The sequence below is a fragment of the Amblyraja radiata genome, chromosome 45 (assembly GCF_010909765.2).
Source record: "Amblyraja radiata isolate CabotCenter1 chromosome 45, sAmbRad1.1.pri, whole genome shotgun sequence".
NCBI lineage: Eukaryota > Metazoa > Chordata > Chondrichthyes > Rajiformes > Rajidae > Amblyraja > Amblyraja radiata.
The window spans coordinates 7,997,137-8,021,663 of NC_046000.1; the positions used below are offsets into that span (position 1 = coordinate 7,997,137).

At 51.5% G+C, this 24,527-nt stretch overlaps 1 protein-coding gene across 2 annotated transcripts; it reads right to left on the bottom strand.

The window, feature by feature from the left end:
• Positions 1-12,404: 12,404 nt before the first annotated feature.
• LOC116968615 (zinc finger protein 239-like) lies at positions 12,405-24,210 on the bottom strand. 2 transcript variants are annotated; one of them, XM_033015373.1, is made up of 3 exons: positions 24,076-24,210; positions 14,079-14,166; positions 12,405-13,598 (listed from the first exon to the last, which is right to left on the bottom strand). In XM_033015373.1, exon 3 carries the CDS (start codon positions 13,478-13,480, stop codon positions 12,758-12,760), a length of 723 nt encoding a protein of 240 aa, XP_032871264.1. In that variant the 5' UTR covers positions 13,481-13,598; positions 14,079-14,166; positions 24,076-24,210; the 3' UTR covers positions 12,405-12,757. The 2 variants fall into 2 exon arrangements, with proteins under 2 accessions (XP_032871264.1, XP_032871263.1); XM_033015372.1 differs by lacking the exon at positions 14,079-14,166.
• Between the last annotated feature and the right edge of the window lie 317 nt (positions 24,211-24,527).

Below are 24,527 nucleotides of genomic sequence, written 5' to 3' on the forward strand. Positions count from 1 at the left end.
GATGGCGAGGGAATGGTCACGACTCTCAGTCTGAACTGAAAATCTATAGAACACTTAGTGTCTACTGACCTGTGAGTGACCTTTATGTGTTTTTAAACGGTGGCTTTTGCAACTGTGGCCTTTGTGACTGTGGCTTTTACGACTGTGGCTTTTGCGACTGTGGCTTTTGTGATTGTGCCTTTTGCGACCATGGCTTTTGCGACCGTGGCGTTTGCAACTCTAACGTTTGCGACTCTGGCTTTTGCACCTGTGTCTTTTGCAATTGTGGTTTTTGAAACTGTGGTTCTTGCAACTGTGGCTTTTACAACTGTGGCGTTTGCTACTGTGGCTTTTGCAACTCTGGCTTTTGCAACTCTGGCTTTTGCTACTGTGGCTTTTGCAACTGTGGCTTTTGCAACTGTATTTGGAAGGAATAAACGCTTTATTTGTAACGGGTATAGCTTGGACCCAATAGCAGCACAGAATCAGGCAGGTATAGTTGGTAATGAACTTTATTACGATACTGTAACACAGAGTAGTAACACAGGAATGGGTACACTGCACTCACACAGAGGCTCAGGATTGAGCGAGGGTTCCGAAGAGGGGCAGGCAGGAGACGTAGTCGAAAACTCGCTGGAGAGTCTTGCATGAATGCTGAGAACAATCTGGCACTGTGTGAACGGTGAGGAGAGTCTATATACCGGGTTAATAGGTGATCAGAGGCAACAGAGTGCAACAGGTGAGGAAAGTTGGGCTGATGAGAGGGGAGTGGCAGGCAGGCAGGTGGGGAGAAGGAGGGACCGGTGGAAAAGTACTGGGAGGTGAAGTGGATGAGAATGAGGAGAGGGAAGACTGTGACAGAACCCCCCCTCAACGGACGGCTCCTGACGTCCCAAAAAAAAAAAAAAAAAAACAATAAATAAAATAAACCCATCCCACGCAGAGTCGGGTGGGAGGAGGGGGACCGGAGGAGGGTTAATATTCGTCCGAGACATCCATGTCCGCATCCTCCTCCATAGCATCAGAAGAAAGCTCCGTCTCGACGTCACTGGGCGCCTCAGACGGAAGAGGGGACAGAGTCTCAGGGGCGGCGACCCCTCTAGGAGTGGCGGACTTGGACAGCTGTTCGGGATGACGCCGGTGAAACTCCCTGATGAGGGAGGCGTCCAGGATGTGTCGAGCAGGAACCCAGGACCTCTCCTCTGGACCGTAACATAGAAACATAGAAACATAGAAATTAGGTGCAGGAGTAGGCCATTCGGCCCTTCGAGCCTGCACCGCCATTCAATATGATCATGGCTGACCATCCAACTCAGTATCCCGTACCTGCCTTCTCTCCATACCCTCTGATCCCCTTAGCCACAAGGGCCACATCTAACTCCCTCTTAAATATAGCCAATGAACTGGCCTCGACTACCCTCTGTGGCAGGGAGTTCCAGAGATTCACCACTCTCTGTGTGAAAAAGGTTCTTCTCATCTCGGTTTTAAAGGATTTCCCCCTTATCCTTAAGCTGTGACCCCTTGTCCTGGACTTCCCCAACATCGGGAGCAATCTTCCTGCATCTAGCCTGTCCAACCCCTTAACCCTCCCAATCGACCAGGTATTGGAGATCCCTCCCGCGACGGCGGGAGCGCAGGAGGCGGTGCACCGTAAAGGCAGGGCCTCTGTTGATGAGACGAGGAGGTGGAGGAGGAGGGACTGCGGGGACCATGGAGCTCTCCCGGACTGGCTTTACTCTGGACACGTGGAACGTAGGATGGACCCGCATGGAACGAGGCAACTTGAGCCTCACAGCCGCTGGGTTGATGACCTTCTGGATCTCAAAGGGACCGATGAACTTGGGTGCCAACTTCTTGGACTGCACCCTCAAGGGAAGGTCCCGGGTCGACAGCCACACCTTCTGGCCCGCGAGGTAGGTGGGGGTCTGGGTGCGGTGACGGTTGGCAGCCGTGGCGTAACGGTCCACGGAGCGGAGAAGAACCGCCCTGGCTTGGGTCCACGTCCTGCGGCAGCGACGAATGAAGGCCTGGACGGACGGGCAGGACACCTCTTTATCCAGCGCCGGGAACAGTGGAGGCTGGAACCCGTAGGCACACTGGAAAGGGGAGAGCCCAGTGGCCGAACTTGTCAGGGTGTTGTGGGCGTACTCCACCCACAACAACTGCTGGGACCAGGAGGAGGGATGCTTGGACACCATACACCGCAGCGCCGTCTCCATCTCCTGATTCTTCTTTTCAGTTTGGCCGTTGGACTGGGGATGAAATCCGGACGTCAGACTCACGGTGGCCCCCACAAGCGTGCAGAACTCCCTCCAGAACACAGAGGCAAACTGGGGTCCCCGGTCGGAGACCACATCGACGGGGAGACCATGGAGCCTGAAGACGTGGAGTAACATGAGCTCGGCAGTTTCCTTGGCTGACGGAAGCTTGGGCAGGGGCACGAAGTGAGCCATCTTACTAAATCTATCGACCACGGTGAGGATGGTGGTGTGACCACTGGATGGGGGCAGGCCGGTAACGAAGTCCAGGGAGATGTGGGACCATGGTCGACGGGGTACAGGCAGTGGAAGCAGATGACCCGCAGGAGCTTGGTGTGAGACCATGTGCTGGTTGCAAACGGGACAGGCGTTGACATACTCCCGAGTGTCCTCCTCCAGCGATCCCCACCAGAACCTCCGTAGCACCATCTCCTTGGTCCGCTGAATGCCGGGATGACAGGTGAGTCGAGAGCTGTGGGCCCACTGAAGGACGTCGGACCGCAGGGCAGAAACCACAAACAGGCGATCAGGAGGGCATGCGCTGGGTCCAGGCTGGTTCTCCAAGGCCGCCTTGACCTTCTCCTCCACTTCCCAGGTTAGGGAGGCAACCCTGTGCGAGGACGGGAGGATGGTCTTGGGGCCAGAGGCACGCTCCGCCTTCTCCAAGAACTGTCGAGAGAGGGCATCGGGCTTCACGTTGCGGGACCCAGGTCGGTAGGAGAGGGAGAAGTTGAAGCGGGTGAGGAAGAGAGACCATCGGGCCTGACGAGAGTTGAGCCTCTAGGCTGACTGGAGGTATTCAAGGTTCTTGTGGTCAGTCCAAACCAAGAAAGGCTGCTCGGTTCCCTCCAGCCAGTGACGCCATTCCTCCAACGCCAACTTAACCGCCAACAGTTCTCGGTTGCTAATGTCATAATTCCTCTCAGCAGGGGTCAGGCGTCGGGAGAAGAAGGCGCATGGATGGAGCTTCTGGTCCCCGGCAGCCCGCTGGGACAGAACAGCTCCCACCCCCACATCGGAGGCGTCCACCTCCACCACGAACTGTCTCTCTGAGTCCGGAACTTGGAGGATGGGGGCCGATGTAAACTGTGTCTTGAGTGTCTGAAAAGCTTCGTCGGCCGCGGCAGACCACCGGAACGGAACCTTGGAGGAGGTAAGTGCCGTGAGGGGTGCGGCCACAGTACTGTAGCCACGGATGAACCGTCGGTAAAAATTGGCGAACCCCAGGAACCTTTGGAGCTGCTTGCGGGAGTCAGGAACAGGCCAGGTGGTGACAGCAGAGACCTTGGCGGGGTCCATCTTGACGTTCCCTTGGCCAACGATGTATCCTAGGAAGGAGACTGACGGGGAGTGAAACTCGCACCTCAGCTTTAACGAAATGCGAGTTCTCCAGGAGCCGATGTAGAACTGCCTGGACGTGGTGCACGTGTCCCCTCCTTGGTCCGTGAAAAGATGAGGATGTCATCAAGATAGACGAACACGTACTTGTTCAACATGTCTCTGAGAACGTCATTGACCAAAGCCTGGAAGGCGGCCAAAGGGCATCACCAGGTATTCATAATGTCCGGTGGGAGTGTTGAAGGCGGTCTTCCACTCATCTCCCTCTTTGATGCGGACCAAGTGGTAGGCGTTGCGTAGATCCAGCTTCGAAAAGATGGTGGCCCCCTCCAGGAGCTCGAAAGCAGAGGAGATGAGTGGGAGAGGGTAGCGATTCTTCACCGTGATGCCGTTGAGCCCCCGGTAATCTATGCAGGGACGCAGAGATTTGTCCTTCTTCTCCACGAAGAAGAACCCAGCCCCAGCAGGAGACGAGGAGGGACGGACGAGACCAGTAGCCAAGGAGTCGTTTATGTATTTCTCCATGGCGCCTCTCTCAGGGGCGGACAGGGAGTAAAGGCGACCCCTAGGAGGAGAGGAACCAGGCAGGCGTCTTTGGCGCAGTCATAGGGCCGATGAGGAGGAAGGGAGGTGGCCCTAGACATGCTAAAAACCTCCCCAAAGTCATGGTACTCGGCAGGGACCCCCGTCAGATCTGGAGCAGAACTGGAGCAGGTGGCCGGTTGAGGAGCTGAGGCTTGCTTCAGGCACACTTGGTGGCAGGAAGGGCTCCAACCCAAGATGACCCCCGTCCTCCAGTCGATGTTGGGGTTGTGTCGCCGAAGCCAGGGGTAACCCAGGATGAGGGGAAGACGGGAAGACTGCAGGATGTGGAACTGGATGGTCTCATGGTGATTACCAGACAGGAGCATGCGCACTGGGACCGTCATGGTCAGAAACAGTCCCCAGGAGATGGCCGTCGAGGGCGTTGGCGGGAACAGGTTCAGGCAGGGGAACAGGTTCAGGCAGGGGAACACAACTGATGCCTAGCTGGCGGGCTAGTTCCTTGTCCATAAGATTAATGTCACAACCGGAGTCTATGAAGGTGGCGAGGGTGTGAGAACCATCAGACAACAGCAGACGGGCATGGCAAAGAAGGCGACGGGCAGAGGAAAGTTCAGAGGTTCGTCTCACCAGTAATTCCTCCGCTACTGGTGAGTCTGGCCTTTTACTGGACACTTGGAGATGTAATGACCCGCCAGGCCACAGTAGAGACAGAGGTTCCCCCGACGCCGACGTTCCCGTTCCTCGGGGGTGAGACTGGTGCGACCCACCTGCATGGGTTCGGGTTGCCTCGACGGTTGCCCCGATGAGGGTAGTCCAGTCTCCGGAGGAAAACGAGCTTGGGTGGATTGCTGGCGGTCCGCCTGTCCCTGTCGCCTCTCCCGACGTCTCGCCAGGATGCGTCGGTCCAAACGGGTCGTTAGCTCGATAAGCCCATCCAGAGAAGAAGGAAGGTCGTGGGACACCAACTCATCCTTGATATGGTCATTCAAGCCCAGCAAGAAAGCGTCACACTGGGCCGGGGCGTTCCAATCACTCTGACGGGCCCTGGTGCGAAAGTCGATGGCGAAGTCAGCGACGCTCTGGTTCCCCTAGCTCAACCCCAGCAGACTTCCCGCAGCGTCCGGACCCATCGAAACCTCACCGAACACCTTGCGAAGCTCCGCGGCGAAGGCCTGGAAAGAGGAGCAAGCCGGCGTGTGTCGCTCCCATTCAGCCGTTCCCCACAGCCGAGCTCTGCCAGTCAGGTGATTAATGGTAAACGCCACTCTCGCCGCTTCCTGGGCGAAGGTGTAGGGCTGTAGGGCGAAGAGAATGGAACAGTTCGTGATGAATGGGTTGCAGCCCTCCGGGTCTCCAGCGTAGCGCTCCGGGGTTCCCACCCGGGGCTCAGGTGATGGTCCTGGCGGACCGGGAGCAGGTGCTGTCGGAGCCGGAGACGAAGCATGGGGTGTAGCCTGGGCGAGGGTGGTCGTCAGCTGTTGGACCTGGGTGGCTAGTGCAACCAATGCTTGCTCTTGGTTTGACACAGCCTGTCGAACCTCGGAGTTGGAGGCAGTGAGCATAGCTTCGTGCTGCAGGAGCGTGTGCTTAATCCTCTCGAAGCGGTTAGACGGAGACGTTGTGTGCGCTGAGTCCACTGTTGGCCAGATTGTACTGTAACGGGTATAGCTTGGACCCAATAGCAGCACAGAATCTGGCAGGTAAAGTTGGTAATGAACGTTATTACGATACTGTAACACAGAGTAGTAACACAGGAATGGGTACACCGTACTAACACAGAGGCTCAGGATTGAGCGAGGGTTCCAAAGAGGGGCAGGCAGGGGACGTAGTCGGGAAAACGCTGCAGAGTCTTGCATGAATGCTGAGAACAATCTGGCACTGTGTGAACGGTGAGGAGTCTATATACCGGGTTAATAGGTGATCAGAGGCAACTGAGTGCAACAGGTGAGGAGAGTTGGGCTGATGAGAGGGGAGTGGCAGGCAGGCAGGTGAGGAGAAGGAGGGACCGGTGGAAAAGTACTGGGAGGTGAAGTGGATGAGAATGAGGAGAGGGCAGACTGTGGCATCATTAGGTCCGACCGTGTTTACTGCAAAATTGCCGCTCATTTCGTGATTTCCCTTTAGTGGACAGGTCCCGCTGATTGCATCATTTCTGGTGAGTGCAGAGGTCGTGCTGAATGCGGAAGTTTTGCTGACTGCGGAAGGCCTTAAGTGGAGTTGCCGCGCTCAGCCGTTTGAGTATTCAAAAAGTTTATTGCCATATATATGGTGTTTGTGTGTATGTATGCGTGAGTGTCAAGTCAAGTCAAGTTTATTCATCACATACACATACGAAATGTGCAGTGAAATGAAAAGTGGCAATGCTCACGGACTTTGTGCAGAAAGACAAACAACCAAACTACAAACAGAATGGAACAGAATCACATATTCTTTTACATATTAAATATTTTTTTAAGTATGTCTTTATGTGTGTGTGTGTGTGTGTGTGTGTGTGTGTGTGTGTGTGTGTGTGTGTGTGTGTGTGTCTGTGTCTGTGTCTGTGTCTGTGTATGTATGTCTGTCTGTGCGTGTGTCTTTCTGTGTGTATCTGTCTGTGTGTGTGTCTGTGCGTGTGTCTGGCTGTGCGTGTGCGTGTGCCAGTCTGTGTGTGTGGCTGTGCGTGTGTCTGTGTGTGTGTCTGTGTGTTTGTGTGTGCGTGTGTCTGTGTGTTTGTGTGTGCGTGTGTATGTGTGTGTGTGTGTGTGTGTGTGTGTGTGTGTGTGTGTGTGTATGTGTCTGTCTGTCTGGGCGTGTGTCTGTGCATGTGTCTGTGGGCGTGTCTGTGTGTCTGTGTCTGTCTGTGCATGTGTCTGTGAGTGTGTGTGAGTGTGTCTTTGTGTGTGTGTGTGTGAGTGTATGTGTGTGACAATAGACAATAGGTGCGGGAGTAGGCCATTTGGCCCTTCGAGCCAGCACCGCCATTCAATGTGATCATGGCTGATCATCCACAATCAGTACCCCGTTCCTGCCTTCTCCCCATATCCCCTGACTCCGCTATTTTTAAGAGCCCTATCTAACTCTCTCTTGAAAGCATCCAGAGAACCTGCCTCCACCCTGAGGCAGAGAATTCCACACTCACCACTCTCTGTGAGAAAAAGTGTTTCCTCAATAACCATATAACATATAACCATATAACAATTACGGCACGGAAACAGGCCATCTCGACCCTTCTAGTCCGCGCTGAACACGCATTCTCCCCTAGTCCCATATACCTGCGCTCAGACCATAACCCTCCATTCCTTTCCCGTCCATATAACCATCCAATTTATTTTTAAATGATAAAAACAAACCTGCCTCCTCCACCTTCACTGGAAGCTCATTCCGCACAGCCACCACTCTCTGAGTAAAGAAGTTCCCCCTCATGTTACCCCTAAACTTCTGTCCCTTAATTCTCAAGTCATGTCCCCTTGTTTGAATCTTCCCTACTCTCAGTGGGAAAAGCTTATCCACGTCAACTCTGCCTATCCCTCTCATCATTTTAAAGACCGCTATCAAGTCCCCCCTTAACCTTCTGCGCTCCAAAGAATAAAGCCCTAACTTGTTCAACCTTTCTCTGTAACTTAGTTGCTGAAACCCAGGCAACATTCTAGTAAATCTCCTCTGTACTCTCTCTATTTTGTTGACATCCTTCCTATAATTAGGCGACCAAAATTGTACACCATACTCCAGAATTGGCTTCACCAATGCCTTGTACAATTTTAACATTACATCCCAACTTCTATACTCAATGCTCTGATTTATAAAGGCCAGCACACCAAAAGCTTTCTTTACCACCCTATCTACACGAGATTCCACTTTCAGGGAACGGTGCACAGTTATTCCCAGATCCCTCTGTTCACCTGCATTCTTCAATTCCCTACCATTTACCATGTACGCCCTATTTTGATTTGTCCTGCCAAGATGTAACACCTCACACTCATCTCCGTTCTAAATGGCTTACTCCTTATTCTTAAACTGTGGCCCCTGGTTCTGGACTCCCCCAACATCGGGAACATGTTTCCTGCCTCTAGCGTGTCCAAGCCCTTACCAATTTTATATGTTTCAATGAGATCCCCTCTCAACCTTCTAAACTCCAGAGTGTACAAGCCAGCTGCTCCATTCTCTCAGCATATGACAGTCCCGCCATCCCGGGAAGTAACCTTGTAAACCTACGCTGCACTCCAATCCAGTTGAATGTCTAATATGGCCATTGTGGGCCGAAAGGACTTTTCTTAGGCAAGTACAGGTGTTGTGGGCCGAAGGACTGGTTTCCGGAGGGCTAGTACTGCCATTGTGGAAAGATAGGACTGTTATTGATCCATGGGACTGCAATTTAGCATTTCCCTCTGACTGGCTGAGTGGAATTACATTTCCCCCTGGCAAAAATGGGTTATTTGCATTCTAGGCATCAGTTTAAGTATTCATCCCACGTGCTGAAGTTATTAAAACAGCTAATTTTGGTCGGTCGGGAATGTTGTAGACCAAGTATTTCATGTGAGTTTTGAGTTTGCCAATGGGGTTTCTGGGTTTAATAGTAAACTGTCACCAGAATGATAGGCTACAGATATGCACGGAGGCGAGAATAATTTCTTATCATTTCTGGAGATGGGTGGCATTTTCTTTCATTATTGATAGTACAACATGAATTCTGAAGAATTCTGAAGAACACAGTGAGGTCAGGAAAAACTTGCTTTATTTGTTACGTAAGGCACAAATGCTTCAAGACTTTCCTTTAAAAAAAAGTTTAAAATGCCTTTATGTTGTTGAGCCAGTGGCAGCCAGCTGGTCCAGTGAGCAGTCGGCTGTGTGCAGAAGGCTCACTTTTGCAATTTCTCTAGGGTACAGTATGAATGAGAGGATGCTGGTATTGTTGATGGTCTGCTCCTCGACAGGGCCAAGGAGGGCTTATATTAGGAACACTTCTCCATCCGTTTCCCACCACGGATGGCTGATCTGCTGAGTTCTACCGGCACTTTGGAGGGGAATGGACAGGCGACATGTCGGGTCTGGACCCTTCTTTGGACTGATAGAGTTGGGGGAGAAAGCTGGAAAAAAGAAATGGGGTCGGGACAGACTCCAGAACTTGATTAGGAGACACAATCTCCTGGAGTAACTTGCACCTCTGGAGAGCATGGACAGGCAGCATTCTAGGTCAGGACCCTTCTTCAGACTGCTTGGTGTGGGGGGGTTGAGAAAGTTGGAAAGGAGAGGTGGTTGGTCACCTTGAATCAAAAATCCTAGAGCGGAGCAAGATAGTCCACTCGACGAAAAAGACTTAGCGCCATTTCCGTAACCAGCTTCCGTCTCCGCTCTGGTATCTTTGCTTTGGTCATTGCCTCTTCATACACAAATCATCTTTTTTTTCTCAGCTGCAGGTATTCCTGCCTAGTCCTCCTTATTAACTTTGAACATACAAAATATGGCCATGAGGAAGGAGCTCCTGAAAATCCTGCACCCGCTCAAGCCATCCCTCCCCCCCCCCCTCCCCCCCTCCACCCCCCCCCCCCCCCCCCTCCGACACGGACACGGAACGATCGCCAGACCTCTTTTTTTGTCAAACATCTATTACCTTCCGGTGTTTTTTTTAAATTTCCCCCTTACCATTTCCGTACTTTTTCAATAGCTGCCGTGACCCGTTTGATGTCATCCTTTGCGCTGCTCCTGGTCTCGGCCCGCACCGATCTGCCGGACATGCTGTGTGTGTATGTGTGTGTGAGTTTCTGTGCGTGTTTTTGTTTGGCAGAGTCTGAGGGGAGAAGCGCCGGCACCAAGAGTGAGCGAACGCGCGGACAGACGGACGAAATCAACGATCATAGAGCGGAATATACCACATTTCGGGTCGAGACCCTTCTCAGACTGAGTCAGGGGAAAGAGGAACAAGACATATAGACGGTACTAAGGCCAAATAAATGGAAGATATGTCTATATCTCCCGCTTCCCTTTCCTTTGATTATCAGTCTGAAGAAGGGTCTCGACCCAAAATGTCACCTATTCCGCTCTATGGTCGTTGCTTTCGTCCGTCTACGCGTTCGCTCGCCCTTGGACTAACTAGAGCAGGATAAAACACAGGATGTGTGAGAGACACAGAGAGAGAGACACACACACGCACAGAGAGACAGACAGAGAGAGAGATAGAGAGACAGTGAGACATAGAGAGAGAGACAGACAGAGACTCCGACACTTGCACATCTGTTTATTCTCCGTTCACACGAAAGTTGCATTTAATTTGCAGGTCAAACATAGTTTTCTATAAACAAAGTGTCTGAAGAAGGGTCTTGGCCCGAAACGCCAACCATTCCTTCTCTCCAGAGATGCTGCCTGTCCTGCTGAATAATTCCAGCATTTTGGCTTTACCTTCTTTCTAAAAACAAACCCCGGTCCCGCAATGTTTAAAAACACACACACAAAAATGACGTTTGGTTGGGGGCAGATATATGCAGTGTGATATTTACACCCACACTTCAAGAAAAAAATATTATTGTGGGATGGGTTTTATTTAAAACAAGAGCCAATACCGCGTTAACAGGAGTGACACTCCTCAACCTTTGCTGGGTTTCCAACTTTCCAGAGTTAGGGAGGGGGCGGAGAGAGAGAAATTATAAAAAATAGGTAACAGAAAATGTTTACAGCCAGCTAAGACAGGCAGTCAGGCAGCTTGTTGTCTACTTACACTTCATGTCATGCTAAGACGGCTGTTGACGAACACAAAAGTTTTTTTTGCAGCAGCAGCAGCAGCAGCATTCGGGTCCCCCCCCCCCCCCCCCCCTCAGCCAGAGGGCTGAGAGAGAGCTAGGAAGGGGAGGAGACAGCAAGGGCTAACAGAATTGGGAGAATTCAATGTTCATGCCACCGGGATGCAGACTCCCCAAGCGGAATATGAGTTGCTGTTCCTCCAATGTCCGGTGGTGCTCACTCTGGCCATGGAGGAGGCCCAGGACAGAGGTCGGATACGGAATGGGAGGGGGAGTTGAAGTGCTGAGCCACCGGGAGGTCAGGTTCGTTAAGGCGGACCGAGCGGAGGTGTTCGGTGAAACGATCGCCAAGCCTACGCTTGGTCTCACCCGTGTAGATCAGCTGACATCTAGAGCAGCGGATGCAATAGATGAGGTTGGAGGAGATGCAGGTGAACCTCTGTCGCACCTGGAACAACGTTTTGAGTCAGAGCCCTTCTTCAGACTGATTGGAGAGGGTGGGGGAAAGAAGCTGGAAAAGAGAGATGGGGGCGGGATAAAGCCTGGCAAGTGATAGGCGGACACAAAATGCTGGAGTAACTCAGCGGGACAGGCAGCATCTCTGGAGAGAAGGAATGGGTGACGTTTCAGGTTGAGACCCTTCTTCAGAAGTGATAGGTGGATATAGGTGAAGGAGACACAAAAAACTGCAGATGCTGGAATCCTGCATCGAACACAATTTAGTTAGATGCACAGAATATCTTGCCCAGAGTGGGGAATCGTGGGTCAGACGACATGGGTTAAAGGTGAAGGGAAAATATTCAATAGGAATCTGAGGGGTAACTTTTGGGTGGGTGTATGGAACAAGCTGCCGGAGGAGGTAGTTGAGGCAGGGACTATCCCAACGTTTAAGAAACAGTTGGACAGGTACATGGATAGGACGAGTTTGGGGGGGATATGGACCAAACGCAGGCAGGTGGGACTAGTGTAGCTGGGACATGTTGGTCGGTGTGGGCAACTTGGGCCGAAGGGCCTGTTTCCACACTGTTTCACTCAATGACTCTAACACAAAGTGCTGCAGTAACTCAGGGGGTCAGGCAGCATCTGTGGAGAATATGGATAGGTGACATTTCAGGTCGGGACCCTTCTTCAGACTGACACTATGTTAACAGATGAGGGGGTGTTCGGCAGATGAGTGGAGTAAGTGACAGAGACGAGAGAAAATAAGGAGATAAAAGGGTGTGAGATAAGGAGAGAGGAATGTATATGTGCAGCTTTAAGGGACATTGGTCAGGTAGCATTTGGAGTATTGTATACAGTTCTAGTCACTCCATTACAGGACTGATGTGGAGGCTTTGGGGAAGGTGCAGAGATGGTTAACCAGAATGGTTTAAAATCAAGGAACTGCAGATGCTGGTTTTCAAAAAAGGACACAAAATGCTGGAGTAACTTAACGGGACGGGCAGCATCTCTGGAGAGAAGGAATGGGTGACGTTTCAGGTCGAGACCGAAGGGTCTCGACCAGAACATTACCCATTCCTTCCAGCATTTTGTGTCTACCTAAACAGCGCCTAACCATGTTGCGGTGTGCCAGCAGGCTGGAGGAGCGGGCAAAGGCCTTGCCATACAGCGGGCAGGTGAAGGGGCGCTGGCCGATGTGGAGTCGCCGGTGCTCCAGCAGGTGGTCAAGGCGGGTGAAGCCCTTACCACAGGATGGGCAGGTGAAGGGAAACTCAACGCTGAGGGTACACCTGTGCTGCCACAGGCTGGACATGTGTGTAAAACCCTTGCCACACTCAGCGCACACAAAGGATCTCCCTCCTGTGTGTATCCGCTGGTGCTCCCGCAGTCTCCGTATGCTCTTGAAACGCTTGCTGCAGTGGGAGCACCCGCTCGCCGGCGTGGGCCCGCCGGTGCTGCCGCAACTCCCGCGAGCTGTCAAAAGCCTCACCGCAGTACGGGCAGTCGTAGGGCTGGCCACTGGTGTGCACGTGCTGGTGAGACAGGGTGTGGGAGGCCATGGCAAAATAGCTCTCTACACACCAGGCTGCGGATGGGACGGTCGCCGGCGTGCACCCGCTGGTGGGACAGCAGCCTGGTGGAGCTGGTGAAGCCCTTGCCGCATTGGGTGCAGGTGTAGGGCCGCTCGCCGGTGTGAGTGCGCTGGTGCTCCAGCAGGTTGCTGGACTGGGTGAAGCCCTTTCCGCACTGAGCGCAGGTGTAGGGACGCTCTCCGGTGTGGATGCGCTGGTGATACAACAGGTTGCTGGAGTGGGTGAAGCCCTTGCCGCACTGGGTGCAGGTGAAGGGCCGCTCACCAGTGTGGATGCGCTGGTGCACCAGCAGGTTGCTGGAGCGGGTGAAGCCCTTGCCGCAGTTGCTGCAGGTGTAGGGCCGCTCCCCGGTGTGTAGGCGCCTGTGCACCTTCAGGCGCGTGCATGACTTGAAGCCTTTGCCGCAGTCGGAGCAGGTGAAGGACCGCTCACTACTGTGTACCCGCTGGTGCACCTGCAGGCTCGACGACTGGGTAAAGGTCTTGCCGCATGTGGAGCAGTCAAAGGGGCGTTCTCCCGTGTGCACCCGCCGGTGGGCCTCCAGCAGACTTGGGAACTGCCAGGTCTTGCCACACACGTCGCACTCATAACGCTTCTCCTTGTTGTGCCCCGCCATGTGGTCCTCCACTGAAGTTCAGTCCCTCGAAGATCACACCGAGCAGATAGGGGGGGGGGGATGGGGGGGGGGGGGCTCACGGTACCCTGGCCGCCCTCACAGCAACGGCTCCTAAACCCTGCAGGAGGGGAACACAGTGCGTCAACAAGCTGCCAAACAGGACATTACTAACGTGTGAACATTACTGGTGCTTGAAGGGGGGAGCTGGGGGGAAGGGGAGGATGGGGACGGGAACGGGGGGTAAGGTATAGGGTGTGGGAGGAGGGGGTGAATGGGGTTGATAGGTGATGAGGAGGAAAGGGGGGGAATTGGGGGAGGAGAATGAGGATGGTAGAAGTGAGGGGAGGGGGAGAAGGGAGTGGGGTTATGAGGGGAGAGCAGGGGGGAGAGGGAGTTTAGTGAGGAGGTGAGGAGGGTGGGAGGGGGAGAAGGGAGCGGAGTTATGAGGGGAGAGTGGGGGGATATGGAGTTGAGTGAGGGGGTGAGAGGAGTTGGAAGTGGAGAAGGGAGGGGTGAGGAAGCAAGTGGGAGAAGGGGGGGCTGCACGACCAGCACGCTGACGTCACCGCCAATCCGAGGGAGACTGCCGTACACGCACCCTGCCATTGCGCCGAGTCACGTGGGGGGCGGCATGCATCATGGGAAGGTCACACAGTGCTGGAGTCATTCAGCGGGTCGGGCAGCTTCTGTGGAAAGAGGGAATACGTGACGTTTCGGGTTGAGACCCTTCTTCAGTCTGATGGGAGGTACAGAGATAAGGAAGTGTAAGGAGTGAAAACAGGACAAAGGGAATGGAGTTCAAGGAAAATGTAGAATAGATCATTGTTAGTTGGGAGAAGGTAACAGGCAATAGGTGCAGGAGTAGGCCATTCAGCCCTTCGAGCCAGCACCACCATATGATCATGGCTGATCATCCAGAATCTAAGTACCCCGTTCCTGCTTTTTCCCCACATTCCTTGATTCCATTAACCTTAGAGCCAAATCTAACCCAGCTCCCAGGGGCCTATTCCTGGGCAGGCCGGGGACCAGCGGCTGTGCCTCTCGCCTTGTCCAGTGGCTGTCGGTCGGTCGGTCACCTCGGTGCCAGCATGGGCCGAGTGCCGGTCATTGGTGGGGATGCGCACGGTATACTGCCGTGGTTCTGCGGGTCAGGCGGGCGCTGGAGTTGGCCGGCGGCCGCTGGGTGGGGTCGCGAGTGCAGCTGGCGGTCCCCGGCTCGTCGGGCAATGGGTTCCTGGAGAGTTGGAGCGGGATTGGGCTGGGGTTTGCGCTTCTCCGCGCTGGCTGTGGGCCTGGGGCCACCGCTGCTCCGGGCCGGTATTCCGTCGGTCCTGGGTCACCCCGGACATCTCCGGCTACCCCCCTGGCGTGGATGGGACACTCGTGAGGACGGGGACGGTCCAGTGACAGTTCGGTTGCTGCTTGCTGCGCTGGGGACCCGGGTTGGATCCTGGCTGCGTATGACCCTTTTCATAATCGGCCACCATTCAGATAATAGTCTTCTTGCCACCAAAGTGGATAACCTCACATTTATCCACATTATACTGCATCTGCCATGCATTTGCCCACTCACCCAACCTATGCATGTCACATTGCAGCCTCCTAGCATCCTCCTCAAAGCTAAAACTGCCCCCCAGCTTCGTGTCATCTGCAAACTTGAGGTTGTTGCATTCAATTCCCTCGTCCAAATCATTAATATATATTGTAAATAGCTGGGGTCACAACACTTAGCCTTGCGGTACCCCACTAGTCACTGCCTGCCATTGTGAAAAGGACCCGTTTACTCCTACTCTTTGTTTCCTGTCTGCCAGCCAGTTCTCTATCCACGTCAATACTGAACCCCCAATACCGTTTCCTTTAAGTTTGCATACTAACCTCTTATGTGGGACCTTGTCGAAAGCCTTCTGAAAGTCCAGATGTAACACATCCACTGGTGCTCCCTTATCCACTCTACTAGTTACATCCTCGAAAAATTCTGTAAGATTCATAGACATGATTTACCTTTCATAAATCCATGCTGACTTTGTCCAATGATTTCACTACTTTCCAAATGTGCTTCTATCCCATCTTTAATAACTGACTCTAGCATTTTCCCCACTACCGATGTTAGACTAACTGGTCTGTAATTCCCCATTTTCTCTCTCCGTCCTTTTTTTTAAAGTGGGGTTACATTAGCTACCCTCCAATCCTTAGGAACCACTCCAGAATCGAAAGAGTTTTGAAAAATTATCCACTATTTCTGGGGCTACTTCCTTTAGTACTCTGGGATGTAGCCTATCTGGCCCTGAGGGATTTATCGCCCTTTAATCCATTCAATTTACCTAACATCACTTCCCGACTAACCTGGATTTCACTCAGTTCCTTCATCTCATTTGATACCCAGTCCCCTGCTATTTCCGGCAGATTATTTATGTCTTCCTTAGTGAAGACGGAACCATTCAAAGTAGTCATTCATTTGGTCTGCCATGTCCTTGTTCCCCATGATCAATTCACCTGTTTCTGACTGATCGACCTACATTTGTTTTAACTAATCTTTTTCTCTTCACATATCTACAAAAACTTTTGCAGTCAGTTTTTATGTTCCCTGCCAGTTTTCTTTCATAATCTATTTTCACTTTTCCTAATTAAGCCCTTTGTCCTCCTCTGCTGGACTCTGAATTTCTCCCAGCCGCAGGTAGGCTGCTTTTTCTGGCTAATTTGTATGCTTCATCTTGTTTATCCCTGATTTCCCTTGTTAACCACGGGTGCACTACCTTCCCTGATTTATTCCTTTGCCAAACTGGGATGAACAATTGTTGTAGTTCATCCATGCAGTCTTTAAATGCCTTCCATTGCATACGCACCGTCAACTCTGTAATAATCAATTGCCAGTCTATCTTTGCCAATTCACTCATACCGTCAAAGTTCTCTGCTCTCTACTGATAGCCTGATGGAGGAGGTGATCTGGGTCCATGGCACGACGAGATAGTGCCAGAGTTGCTGCTTGCCTTTGGATCCCTGCAGGCGGAATGCCTACAAGTATAGGGAGCTGCTCAACTGGAGTAGGTTGAAGGCACCCAGTGATGGTTCGCAAGGTGCTGTTCAGGCTCATGTCTACCAGGCTAGCATGTCTACGTCTACTCCATACGGGTGCGCAGTACTCAGCTGGGGCATACACAAGAGCTAAGGCAAGGTGTGAAGAGTTGATGGGCTGGCTTCCCAACTTGTCCCTGCCAGGCGTTGGATGAGGCCGCTACGTGCCATGACCTTGTCGCAGAGACCAGCCAGGTGTTGACGAAATGTAAGCAACCTGTCCAGCTTTACGCCGAGGTAAGTGGGTGTTTGTTGAAAGTCAACCAGCGATTGCCCGCACACAAACACTATCCGACACACACTAGGGACAATTTACATGTGGACTAAGCCAATTAACCTACAAACCTGCAAGTCTTTGGAGTGTGGGAGGAAACCGGAGGCCCGGAAAAACCCACGCAGGTCACGGGGAGAACTTGCAAACTCTGCACAGACAGCTGGTCCATGTACAGTCTTTCCACTGACTGGATAGCACGCAATCTCCCTTGGTACATGTGACAGTAAACTAAACTACATATGATGAAAGAATTGGTCGACTGCGCATGTATTCACTGGAATTTAGAAGGATGAGAGGATATCTCATAGAAACATGTAAAATTCATTAGGGTTTGGACAGGCTGGATGCAGGAAAAATGTTCCCGATGTTGGGGGAGTCCAGAACCAGGGCAACACACAATTTTAGAATAAGGGGTTGGCCATTTAGGACTGAGATGAGGAGAACATTTTCCACCCAGAGAGTTGTGAATCTGTGGGATTCTCTGCCTCAGAAGGCAGTGGAGGCCAATTCTCTGGATGCTTTCACAAGAGAGTTAGATTTAGCTCTTGGGGCTAACGGAATCAAGGGATATGGGGAGAAAGCAGGAATGGGGAACTGATTGTGGATGATCAGCCATGATCATATTGAATTGCGGTGCTGGCTGGAAGGGCTGAATGGTCTACTCCTGCACCTATTTTCTATGTTTCTAAGTGTGTGGCAAGGAACTGTAGATGCAGGTTTAAAATTGAAGATAGACACAAAATGCTGGAGTAACTCAGCGGATCAGGCAGCATCTCTGGAGAACGTGGACAGGTATAAAGTGCTGGAGAAACTCAACGGGTCAGGCAGCATCTCTGGAGAACGTGGATAGGTACAAACTGATGGAGTAACTCAGCGGGTCAGGTGGCATCTCTGGAGAAAGTGGACAGGTACAAAGTGCTGGAGTAACTCAGCGGGTCAGGCGGCATCTCTGAAGAATGTGGACAGGTACAAAGTGATGGAGTAACTCAGCGGGTCAGGCGGCATCTCTGAAGAATGTGGACAGGTACAAAGTGATGGAGTAACTCAGCGGGTCAGGCGGCATCTCTGAAGAATGTGGACAGGTACAAAGTGATGGAGTAACTCAGCGGGTCAGGCAGCATCTCTGGAGAGAAGGAATGGGTGACATCTCAGGTCGAGACCCTTTTCCAGACTGATCCATGTACCTGTCCATCTTCCCCCCCCCCCCCCCCCCCCCCCTCTCACCTTAAACCCATGTCCTCTGGTCCTCGATTCCCCTACTCTGGGCAAGAGACTCTGTGCATCTACCCAATCTATTCCTCTCATGATTTTACAAAACCCGTGAACTCCTTTGATGTCTCCTTTTCACACCTAACACTTTCTTATCTCTATCTCCCTCTCTCCTGACATCAGTCTGGAAAAGGGTCTGGAGTCGAAACATCACCCATTCCTTCTCTCCAGAGATGCTGCCTGTCTCGCTGATTTATTCCAGCACTTTGTACCTGTCCACGTTCTCCAAAGATGCTGCCTGACCCGCTGAGTTACTCCAGCACTTTGTACCTGTCCACGTTCTCCAGAGATGCTGCCTGTCCCGCTGAGTTACTGCAGCACTTTGTACCTGTCCACGTTCTCCAGAAATGGTGACTCACCTGCTGAGTTACTCAAGCACTTTGCATCTATTTTTGTTGTAAACCAGCAAATGCAGTTCCTTCCCACACAACTCTCTGCGATTACTTGTGGATCTTGGACGGAGCTGTTCCTAAACCGTGCTGTGATTCATCCCAATAAAATTATTTCTATTGTGGGGAGGGAGAGGGGAGGGAGAGGAGAGGGAGAGGGAGTGGAAGGGGGTGAGGGGAGAGGGGGGAGTGAGGGGGAGAACTTCCCAAAAACTTAATCTGCAAGTCAATAAACTACACGTGCAAGAGTAGCCCATTCGGCCCTTCGAGCCAGCACCGCCATTCACTGTGATCATGGCTGATCATCCACAATCAGTACCCCGTTCCTCCCTTCTCCCCATATCCCCTGACTCCGCTATCTTTAAGAGCCCTATCTAGCTCTCTCTTGAAAGTATCCAGAGAACCTGCCTCCACAGCCCTCTGAAGCAGAGAATTCCACAGATTCACAACTCTCTGTGAGGAAAAGTGTTTCCTCATCTCCGTTCTAAATGGACGACCCCTTATTCTTAAACTGTGTCACCCCTGATTCTGGACTCCCCCAACATCAGGAACATGTTTCCTACCTCTAGAGTGCCCAAACCCTTAATAATCTTATATGTTTCAATAAGATTCTCTCTCATCCTTCTAAATTCCAGAGTGTACATGCCCAGCCGCTCCATTCTATCAACATACGACAGTCCCGCCATCCCGGAATTAACCTTGTGAACCTACGCTGCCTCCCTCAATAGCAAGAATGTCCATCCTCAAATTTGGAGACCAAAGCTGCACACAATACTCCAGGTGTGGTCTCCCTAGAGCCCTGTACAACTGCAGAAGGACCTCTTTGCTCCTATATTCGATTCCTCTTGTTATAAAGGCCAACATGCCATTCGCTGTCTTCACTGCCTGCTGTACCTGCATTCTTCCTTTCAATGACTGATGAACAAGGACCCCCAGATCCTGTTATACTTCCCCTTTTCCCAACTTGACACCATTCAGATAGTAATCTGCCTTCCTGTTTTTGCTGCCAAAGTGGATAACTTCACATTTATCAACATTAAACTGCATCTGACACTCCCCCAACCTGTCCAAGTCACCTTGCATTCGCATAGCATCCTCCTCACAGTTCACACTGCCACCTAGCTTAGTGTCATCTGCAAATTTGCTAATGTTACTTGTTTCCAAAATCAGGGACGTAATATTGAGGCTCTATAAGGTGCTGGTCCTGCCGCATTCGGAGTATATGAGAGCAATTTTGGGCCCCATTTCTGAGGAAGGATGTGCCGGGTCTGGAGAGGGTCCCGAGGAGGTTCACGCCAACAAATCCCAGAAATGAATGGGTTAACGTACGATGAGCGTATGTCAATAGACAATAGGTGCAGGAGGAGGCCATTCGGCCCTCGAGCCAGCACTGCCATTCAATGTAATCATGGCTGATCATCCCCAATTAGTATTTAAGAAGGAACTGCAGATGCTGGAAAATCGAAGGTACACAATAAAGCTGGAGAAACTCAGCGGGTGCAGCAGCATCTATGGAGCGAAGGAAATAGGCAAAGTTTCGGGCCGAAACCCTTCTTCAGACTGATCGGGGGCGAGGGGGGGCGGGGACAAGAAAGGAAAAAGGAGGAGCCCGAAGACTGGGGGATGGGAGGAGACAGCAGGTGGACTGAGGAAGGGGAGGAGATAGCAAGGACTAACAAAATTGGGAGAATTCGATGTTCATGCCCCCAGGATGCAGACTCCCCAAACGGAATATGAGGTGCTGTTCCTCCAATTTCCGGTGCTGCTCGCTGTGGCCATGGAGGAGACCCAGGACAGAGAGGTCGGAGATGGAGTGGGAGGGGGAGTTGAAGTGCTGAGCCACCGGGAGGTCTGCTTGGTTATTGCGGACCGAGCGGAGGTGTTCGGCGAAACGATCGCCCAACCTCCGCTTGGTCTCACCGATATAGATCTGCTGACATCTAGAGCAGCGGATGCAATAGATGAGGTTGGAGGAGATGCAGGTAAACCTCTGTCGCACCTGGAACGATTGCTTGGGTCCTTGAACGGAGTCGAGGGGGGAGGTAAAGGGACAAGTGTTGCATCTCTTGCGGTTGCAAGGGAAAGTGCCCGGGGAGGGGGTGGTACGAGAGGGAAGGGAAGAATTGTCAAGGGAGTTATGGAGGGAGCGGTCTTTGCGGAAGGCAGATATGGGTGGAGATGGGAAGATGTGGCGAGTGGTGGGGTCACGTTGGAGGTGGCGAAACTGACGGAGGATTACGTTTTGTATGTGACGGCTGGTGGGGTGAAAGGTGAGGACTAGGGGGACTCTGCCCTTGTTGCGAGTGGGGGGATGGGGAGAGAGAGAGCAGTGTTGCGGTATATGGAAGAGACCCTGGTGCGAGCCTCATCTATGGTGGAGGAGGGGAACCCCCGTTCCCTGAATAATTAGGACATTTCAGATGTCCTGGTGTGGAACGCCTCATCCGTGGAGCAGATGCGGCGTAGACGGAGGAATTGGGAGTAGTGGATGGAGTCCTTACAGGTAGCAGGGTGGGAAGAAGTGTAGTCCAGATAGCCATGGGAGTCAGTGGGTTTATAGTGGATGTCGGTCAGAAGTCTATCACCTGCAATGGAGATAGTGAGGTCAAGGAATGGTAGGAAATGGTCCAGGTGTATTTGAGTGCCGGATGGAAGTTAGTGGTGAAGTGGATGAAGTCAGTCAGTTGTGTGCGGGTGCAGGAGGTGGCACCAAAGTACCACCCCCTCCCCGGGCACTTTCCCTTGCAACCGCAAGAGAGGCAACACTTGTCCCTTTACCTCCCCCCTCGACTCCGTTCAAGGACCCAAGCAATCGTTCCAGGTGCGACAGAGGTTTACCTGCACCTCCTCCAACCTCATCTATTGCATACGCTGCTCTAGATGTCAGCAGATCTATATCGGTGAGACCAAGTGGAGGTTGGGCGATCGTTTCGCCGAACACCTCCGCTCGGTCCGCAATAACCAAGCTGACCTCCCGGTGGCTCAGCACTTCAACTCCCCCTCCCACTCCGTCTCCGACCTCTCTGTCCTGGGTCTCCTCCATGGCCACAGCGAGCAGCACCGGAAATTGGAGGAACAGCACCTCATATTCCGTTTGGGGAGTCTGCATCCTGGGGGCATGAACATCGAATTCTCCCAATTTTGTTAGTCCTTGCTATCTCCTCCCCTTCCTCAGTCCCCCTGCTGTCTCCTCCCATCCCCCAGCCTTCAGGTTCCTCCTCCTTTTTCCTTTCTTGTCCCCGCCCCCGATCAGTCTGAAGAAGGGTTTCGAGCCCGAAACGTTGCCTATTTCCTTCGCTCCATAGATGCTGCTGCACCCGCTGAGTTTCTCCAGCTTTTTTGTGTACATCCCCTATTAGTACCCCATTCCTACCTTCTCCCCATATCCACCGACCCCGCTATCTTTAAGAGCCCTATCTAACTCTCTCTTGAAAGCATCCAGAGAACCTGCCTCCACCACCCTCTGAGGCAGAGAATTCCACAGACTCACAACTCTCTGTGAGAAAAAGTGTTTCCTCGTCTCCGTTCTAAATGGCTTACTCCTTATTCTTAAACTGTGGCCCCTGGTTCTGGACTCCCCCAACATCGGGAACATGTTTCCTGCCTCTAGCGTGTCCAAACCCTTAACAATCTTATATGTTTCAATGAGATGCCCTCTCATCCTTCTAAACTCCAGAGTGTACAAGCCCAGCTGCTCCATTCTCTCAGCATATGACAGTCCCGCCATCCCGGGAATTAACCTTGTAAACCTACGCTGCACTCCCTCAATAGCAAGAATGTCCTTCCTCAAATTAGGGGACCAAAACTGCACACAATACTCCAGGTGTGGTCTCACTAGGGCTCTGTACAACTGCAGAAGGACCTCTTTGCTCCTATATTCGATTCCTCTTGTTATAAAGGCCAACATGCCATTCGCTTTCTTCACTGCCTGCTGTACCTGCATGCTTACTTTCATAGACTGATGTACAAGGACCCCCAGATCCCGTTGTACTTCCCCTTTTCCCAACTTGACGCCATTTAGATAGTAATCTGCCTTCCTGTTTTTGCTACCAAAGTGGATAACCTCACATTTATCCGCATTAAACTTCATCTGCCATGCATCTGCCCACTCCCCCAACCTGTCCAAGTCACCCTGCATTCTCATAGCATCCTCCTCACAGTTCACACTGCCACCCAGCTTTGTGTCATCTGCAAATTTGCTAATGTTACTTTGAATCCCTTTATCCAAATCATTGATGTATATAGTAAATAGCTGTGGTCCCAGCACCGAGCCTTGCGGTACCCCACGAGTCACTGCCTGCCATTCTGAAAGGGACCCGTTAATCCCTACTCTTTGGTTCCTGTCTGCCAACCACTTCTCTATCCATGTCAGCACTCTACCCCCAATACCATGTGCCCTAATTTTACCCATTAATCTCCTATATGGGACCTTATCAAATGCTTTCTGAAAGTCCAGGTACACTACATCCACTGGCTCTCCCTTGTCCATTTTCCTAGTTACATCTTCAAAAAATTCCAGAAGATTAGTCAAGCATGATTTCCCCTTCGTAAATCCATGCTGACTCGGACCAATCCTGTTACTACTATCCAAATGTTCGGCTATCTCATCTTTTATAATTGACTCCAGCATCTTCCCCACCACCGATGTCAGGCTAACTGGCCTATAATTCCCTGTTTTCTCTCTCCTGCCTTTCTTAAAAAGTGGGATAACATTAGCTACCCTCCATTCCCCAGGAACTGATCCTGAGTCTATAGAACAGTGGAAAATTATCACCAATGCATCCACGATTTCTAGAGCCACTTCCTTAAGTACCCTGGGATGCAGACCATCAGGCCCTGGGGATTTATCAGCCTCAGTCCCATCAGTCTATCCAACACCATTTCCTGCCTAATGTGGATTTCCTTCAGTTCCTCCGTCACCCCAGATCCTCTGGCCACTACTATATCAGGTTGTTTGTGTCCCCCTTAGTGAAGACAGATCCAAAGTACCTGTTGAACTCATCTGCCATTTCCTTGTTCCCCATAATAAATTCACCTTTTTCGGTCATTAAGGGTCCAACTTTGGTCTTAACTAATTTTTTTCCTCTTCACATACCTAAAGAAGCTTTTACTATCCTGCTTTATATTCTTGGCTAGCTTACCTTTGTACCTCATCTTTTCTCCCCGTATAGTCTTTTTGGTTATCTTCTGATGTACTTTAAACATTACCCAATCCTCTTGCTTCCCACTCATCTTTGCTACGTTGTACTTCGTCGCTATGATCAACAATCGGCGCTGGGCCTATACTCGCTGGAGTTCAGAAGAACGAGGGGGGGGGACCTCATTGCAACTTTAGCGACCAGTTAAAGGCTTGGATAGAGTGGATGTGGAGAGGATGTTTCCACTAGTGGGAGAGTCTAGGACCACAGGGCACAGCCTCAGAATTAATGGAAGAAGATGAGGAGAAATTTATTTAGGCAGAGATAGGTAGATACATTGTTGATTGGTGGCAGGGGTTATGGGGAAAAGGCAGGAGAATGGGGTTAGGAGAGAGAGATAGATCAGCCAGGAGAGGAGGAGAGGGAGAGGTGGGAGAGGGGGTTTGAACTTACGTAGACGTGATTGTACGGAATCGTTCTTGCCCAGCGGGATCCCAGATCTGCAGCTTCACCTTCTCCCCATTAACATCGACCGTCCGAATCTTGAAATCCGCTCCGATAGTAATGATGTAGCTACCTGAGAGGGAAAGAGCGGTATTCAGTCAGTATTCAGTATTTACTTTAATGTCATTTTAACTGAGTACTTACATTCACAGAAGAAACGAAAAATTGTTTCTCAATCAGTTCCCGTCAGTGCAGTTAATAAAAACAGAATAAATACATATAGCTTTAAAATTAAAATTAACATATCTAAAATAGGCCTAATAATTGAAATATAACAGACATTCAGACCGAACAGTGGCTTTGCTTTGACAGGTGCCTAGCTGTCAAAGTATGGGCGAGGTTAGATGTGTTGGTGTATGATATATGGGGAGGGAGAGAGGGGGAGCGAGAGGGAGGGAAGA